This window comes from Porites lutea, chromosome 9 (assembly GCF_958299795.1).
Source record: "Porites lutea chromosome 9, jaPorLute2.1, whole genome shotgun sequence".
Classification (NCBI taxonomy): Eukaryota; Metazoa; Cnidaria; class Anthozoa; order Scleractinia; family Poritidae; genus Porites; species Porites lutea.
Window position 1 is genome coordinate 14,479,012 of NC_133209.1, and position 6,670 is coordinate 14,485,681.

Consider the following 6,670-nt stretch of genomic DNA (forward strand, 5'->3'; position numbering starts at 1 on the left):
TTGCTGATTATCTCATGGTAATAATTTATTAAGTTTGCCACAAACTGCATCTTGCAGCCAATCTTCCATCCAAAAACAGATAGTAGTGAGGATTTTTTAATGTCGATCTGACATGGGGAAGGCCATTTTCTATTATGTGATTGAAAAATGTCTCCAGAAAACTGTATCAAAACACCTTTACCCCAGTATCAAAAGTTCCTATCAATCAAACAGCTGTTGCTCATGGTAAATTGTACCTGCATGTACCTGCCACTTTTGAGCCCAGCCTGTATTTTTGTTAATGGAAGATGCTCAGGGTACACCAGCTTTCTAGTTTTCTTGCCATCAGACTAAAGAAAAAAAATTGGACACAAAAGCAAGGAAAATGAAAATTATAAATATAAATGTTATTTGACGTTTTGATGTATACATGTACAACATCATTATTGAGAATGAAAATCATATCACAACTCTTTTAACAACTTTGACGTTAAACGTCGAAATGGTTAACAGCATTGTACTTCTAATTTTCCTTGTTATTAAAAAAATGCTTTACCAAGCAACTGGCTATTCAATAACATAAAAGTCGAAGATTTTATTAGCTAAGCTTTGATCCTCCATCAAGCATATGGTTACCCAATTATCCCTCTCAATCTAAAAACAAACTTTGTATTGCTTTTAAGGTCAGCAAAATAAAAAAAAGGAACCAGTCAAGACAGGTTAATAATTTTAACTAGAGGTAATCATTACCATTACTAAGCTACATGTTCAGTTTAGGGTTGAAATAAACCTTGTCAAATTGCCACAAAAGAAACTTGGTGGTTTAGAAGAATTTTAAGACTATATGACAGTTAGGATCAGCATATCAATTTAAGTTTCAGTTAAGGTATACCTCCTCCTGTCCAGTCTGGGAGGGACGGGCCAGTCTGTCAGCTAATGCTTCACACCCTTCAAGGTTTTCAACATACTCCTGAGCTGATAAAACAACATATGCATTATTAACTAAGCATGCATGATTTATTATTATTTTTTTAAAGTGAAGGGGGAATTCTTGAGGATGCATGCGTGGAGAGGAAGAAAAGGTGACTGAGGTGGCCTCCTGTCTCTTCATGCGTTCCCCTCTCGCAGCCTTTACAAAAAATTAACTGGCGCCTGTTACAGTATGTACACAGGCTAGTTTGGGTGCCCCTGTGCAAAATCTATGTCAGGGTTTGAGTTACAAGACCTTTGATTTCACCTGAAACCTGCAAACCTGCAAATTAACCCTCTGGCTCTTACATGTACTAACATTAATTTAATGAAAAACAGCCCACTGCAAAATTACAAAATCAAATACCAATAATTATTACAAGAACATGTTTAAACAGCACACCAAATATACACATGTATCTACCTGTATAGCTTATGATTCCTTCCAATTTAGCTTTCTCTTTATTTTTCTTGTCATCAGTGAGAAGAACAACTCTTATTCTTGATTCTTCATCATTTCCCCCTTCACATTCCTTCAGGTGTTCATCATACCAACTGAAAGAATAGCATGTATTCAAATAAAAAATATGGACATGGTTTGAGATTTATTTGACTCGGAATTTAAATACCATAAACATGATTCTAAAACAGATAGCCAAATTCGGAGTTTTTATTGAATGCTTTCTTTTTTTTCTGAACTTCTTCCTCTTCTCTTCTTCATTTCTTCATGCATAAGGTATCGAGAAATACCTGTATGTATGGCTCAAAATGATGACCTTCCCTGCTGAACACCCACAGTGATGCCAAACTCTACAATAATTTATTAACACCCCTAAATAGGATGAAAAACATCACCGCCCCTTTCATATGGGAGTCCTTACCCCACACCACAATTAAAAATTATTGTACATAATTACACCCTCTTGCCTAATTTTCTTCAAATCAAAGCCCAAAATTAGAAGCTATATGTACAATCTAACTTTCTCTATAAAACACAATCACTAAGACACTCAGTTTTTAAGACAATGTGACATGTTGGTCAATCCAAGGAAATTAACTGGCCCTCAGCAGAATGTAAATCATTACAATACCCCTGTATCTCAAGGATGCTGCTCTCTTTTCTCCAATAGAAGTTAATTTACTGCACTAGCTACGTACAACCCACCTTGCTGCAGTCCTTATTGCTCGATCATTCCTGTCATTTGCGGATTCATCTTTTCTTCTCTCTATGTAGGTTTCTCTATAAATGAGTGGGATAAAGAGTACAAAAACTGCATTGAAGGCGTCACCAACCATATACATGCTTTGAGGTTCATATTATCATTTTGCTTGTTTATCCTCAATATCTTTATTTTAAACATACTACTACCATACTAAAAACAACAGCAAACTTCAAGCAATTATGACATACTCAAATAATTATGCCCAGGGGGAGGTACTTTGGATTTTAAGTGATGGGAATGCATGATCAAAGGGGTTTTTTTTTTGGGTGGCTTGGGTTAAGTAGGGATTTTTTGGGGGTATTCAAAACAATCTTAAGATTCGTGCTAGTGCCTGTGTATCCCAGTCAGTTTATAGTAAGTGTAAAATTTGCAATGAGAATGACGGCAAAGTGGCACGACATAATTATCCTGTGTCTGTGTTACATCAGTTAATGCTTTCTGGACATTTTTAAGACTTGGAAATTTGGCATGGAATTTTTTGGTGGATAAAGTTTGGTCTAGGGATTTTTTGGGGTTTCGATTTTTGTCTCGATTCGATCATCCCCATCACTGGAAATCTGCAGTACCCCCCCCCCCTCCACTCCTCCTGGGGCAAATATGTGTTAAAGGTCAAAATTAAATTCAGGTTAAAGTTTTTTTACCTAGGTTAATTCTGAATTTCCTTTGTCTCCTAGCCCTATTTATTCATGAATTACAGGTAGTAGACAAGGAAATTCAGAATCAACCTAGGTTAAAAAATTTTAACCTGAATTTAATTTTGATCTGGATTATATGTATAGTAATTTAAATAAAAGAATAGGTAAGAGCTCAATTATTTTCCTCATCCACTAACCTTTTTCCGCCTTTAGGTATATGAAAGAGAAGGGATTTTGCCAGCATAAGTATTATTATGAAAGGGTAGGGAAATCTGTCATTTTGGTCTGTAAAGGACCTACAAGGGCTGACTTTGTGATATAAAATTCATATTTTAAAGACACTGCATTCACAGCAGTCAAAAGGGTTGCAAAGTTCTAAATTAGGTAATTAGGTAATCGCCCTAGCTAGCTTCACCTGATGATGATGAAATTAGGTATGTGAAAGGGGTACCATTCGTCAATGGAAGGTATATGACAGGGGTACATTCACCTTTTCTGTCAAAAATGGGATATAGAAGGGTAAGGGGTTGGGCCTTGGGGTGAAGCCTCCCTGTATGAAACTTTGTTGAGGTCACCCCCTGGGACTAATGTCATCACGTGATAATTACTACACAGGTCCATTAGTGACAGGAAATGTGAAATGAGGTCAAAGTTAATAACTCCATCTGAGGCACACAAAGTAAGTGACTAGACAAATTCAGAATCAGATTGAAGAAGATGGTCATTGTATAAAGGTTTAATTAAATTAATAAAGTGTGAACAGATGAACAATGTTTTTATAAACTACTACCATCTAAAATAACTGGGTATGAGAGAGATAATAGGGTCATGCTTTCACCTGTAGTTACATTGTATGGCTATACCTACTAACCTGTGATGTTCATTTGAAAACACATAGAACTTTCTTTCCTTGTTAGATATAATATCTCTTATTCTTTTGTAAACTGAGGCATTGAGATGCTGAACTTCTTGTAAAACAGTCTGTAATATTATTACATTTTTGAAGATGGGATCCTCAAGAACATCTACCTAGTAAACAAGACAAAAATATACCATTACATCATAGTCTAGAATAGCCTCCCCACAGACGAACCCCAAAGGACGTCTGCGGGGAGGCTAAGTCTAAAACAGATTTCACCAACATCATCTTTTACCAAAACCTTCAGTCATTGACTGGACACTATATTTTAAATTAGGGTAACCAGTTCAATTCAAAGAGCCATTCCAGTAAACATCCTTAAACGCTGTGTTGAATAAAGAGTTTTAAGCTCCCATGGTTGGGTCAGTGTTGATGCACCGCTGGCATGGCTTGGCAGTATCCCGCCAACACGGAGGCGCCTACAAAGCGGCGCCAACACAGAGACACTTGAAGCATGGTACAGTAATTATAATAATACATAATAATAATAATTATGATTATATATTAGGCACAAAATAGCATTCAAATATATTATCTTATGCGCAATGCAATCTAATTATCACATCTTTCATATCCCTAATTTACCAGTCAAGAAAGTCCCATTACCAGTATCCTTTGATCCTCTCTGAGGGGAACTGGATTTTATTGAGCGAATAACACATGAGCACTTTTGATCCTTTTAACTTTGGGGTTGTTTTGTTATATTACTTACAGTCTACACTTTTTGGGTTTGTAGACTGCTAAAAATAAAAAGCTTATACAGACTTTGTCACTCTGGGCTTCCCAGATAACGCCTAGTTCTTACTCTTGAAACGAGTGAAATGTCTGCCATTTTTCAAGTTCACAACCAAAACAACTCAACCTCGTCCCCAGGCCTTCTCGGTTAACAGTGCATGAACCTGTAGAAGGCTGCATTTTTGACGTCATTTCCTCGTTAAACACGGAATTCTTCCAAATTTGGTCATCAGTAACTGGTTATGGTGAATTATGCGGGAGCTTTTAGCCAATCAGAATTGGGGAAGATTTTGAATGAATAATAAATAAAGTTAATATAGGCTGCATCTGTTGAATAGTGGTAACAATAGACTTGATTACCAGCTGGACTGAACAGAAGGAAAGTCATTTGAAATAATTTGGCATAAAATAAGCCAAATTGGGCATACACGTGTTTGTGAACCCTGTTTGTATATTCTGATCTGAAGGGTTTGGAGAAAAAATAGAAAATCCAAACAAGAAGAACGTTGACGATTATGGAATTCTGAGGGCATGGGGAGGATAACACATTTTAGAAATTCCGAAGACCAGGGAGGCTTAAATATGTAAGCCGTCTGTGTTATCGTATAGATATTTTCTGAAATTGCTCAATGGGAGCGGCATTACTGGGTCCACAATCAGCGGTCACCTCTTATCTCAGACTGGCATGTATTTTCCTTCATCATATTTTAAAAAATAAAGCCAAACTAAGTGTATCAAGCGCTTGATGGCCACTTAATAGAGGTCAAAACGATAGAACTCTCACCAGAATGCCCAAAAGGTGGCAGCGACCGCTTGATGGAGGAAGAGGTTTATTGAAAAGAGGTTTCACTTACAGATCTTTTCCAGGATTTTGTTATCACGGGACTTTGATTTTTGGCCGCTAAATAGAGGATGACCGCATAATGGCGGTTCAACTGCATTTTCTAGAAAGATTTCTCACTTGATGTAACCCCGGGGATGTAACACATTATTTGTGTCTAGTATACTATTAAAAAAGACTTCTAACCTGATGTAACACAATGTTTGTGTCTAGTAATAAATAATGTGGGAAGCTGCACAGCTTTGACGAGCTCTGCGGTGATGGATGAAGTAAATTGTCTTCCGTCTGTCCGCAGTTCATGCAATGGCTCGCCCCACACCAAACATCATCTCTCAGGTAATGTTCACGTACTACTTTCATAACTCCTCCCTTACGCGTCTTCTTTACGTATACCTTGGACTTGAGCATGGCTAAAAGTGTTGAAAATTGTACTTCGATGATATACTATGCTTGTAAAATAAAATACTACTTTCGGTGATGAAACTGCACGTGGGGCGCCATGTTGGTTTTTGTGTATGTACTTTATGTATGGTTACTGAGAAAATATACCGCTGACCACTGGGGAAGGCTCATCGTAACTATAGAGCGTGAAGACGACTTTCGCGTGCCTTTTACTTTCGCGTCTTCCCCACTGTGTATGAGCCTGGAACAGGCTACATCGTAACTCATCTCTCCTGGCCGCGAGCGAACCTGAAAAACGTGGCTGAAAAACTGAATACGACATTTCCACATTTCCCATAATGCATCTTATTTGCCCCCCCCAAATTTTGCATAACCTGTGTTTTTCATTTCTCCTGGGTTTCACAGCCGTCTCAAGAAAAATTGGATAAAATGCTTATGTAAAATTTGGGGGACAAATAAGGTGCATTATGGAAAATGTGGAAAAGGCGTATTCGCGTTCTTGCACTCTCTGTCTTGATTATTCCAACTCGCCCACTTCTGTCTGGCGAAGAAAGAAAATTTCGTCGTGGCTTCTAACCCTTACCCGTGTAAACGGGATCTTTAAGTGGGTATTTCTATTTATTCATTTTTTTTCTTCTACGCTGTGGTAATGACGGTAAAAATAAATACACTAGACATACAAGAAATGGATTATTATACCAACAGTTTTTTTAATTGAATGACTCCTGGGATTACGGGCTTTGGACATAATATTTTCCCCTACTTACATTTCAGACACTTCAGAAAATAAAAACTTACGAACAGTTCCATTTTCAAAATATTACAGAATAACTCGACATTGAAGGAAACTATAAGACCTCAACACACTAAAAACAGGAAATGCATTGTGGAATATCTTATTACGTTCACTAAACAAATTAAAGACGAGACATCGAGTCAAACTCTTTGTGCGTCTTGGACACTAAAT

The 6,670-nt window shown here is 37.3% G+C and overlaps 1 protein-coding gene across 1 annotated transcript in view; it reads right to left on the bottom strand.

Annotated features, from left to right (window-relative positions):
- Positions 1-5,801, bottom strand: part of LOC140947365 (exosome complex exonuclease RRP44-like) — a 26,024-nt gene extending 20,223 nt beyond the window's left edge. The window contains exons 1-6 of the mRNA XM_073396442.1: positions 5,488-5,801; positions 3,678-3,835; positions 2,114-2,188; positions 1,373-1,503; positions 872-954; positions 237-329 (exon numbers count right to left, since the gene is read on the bottom strand). Coding sequence (XP_073252543.1) covers positions 237-329; positions 872-954; positions 1,373-1,503; positions 2,114-2,188; positions 3,678-3,835; positions 5,488-5,709 — 762 coding nt within the window. The 5' untranslated portion in view covers positions 5,710-5,801. The remainder of the gene's footprint in view (positions 1-236; positions 330-871; positions 955-1,372; positions 1,504-2,113; positions 2,189-3,677; positions 3,836-5,487) is intronic.
- Positions 5,802-6,670: the final 869 nt, after the last annotated feature.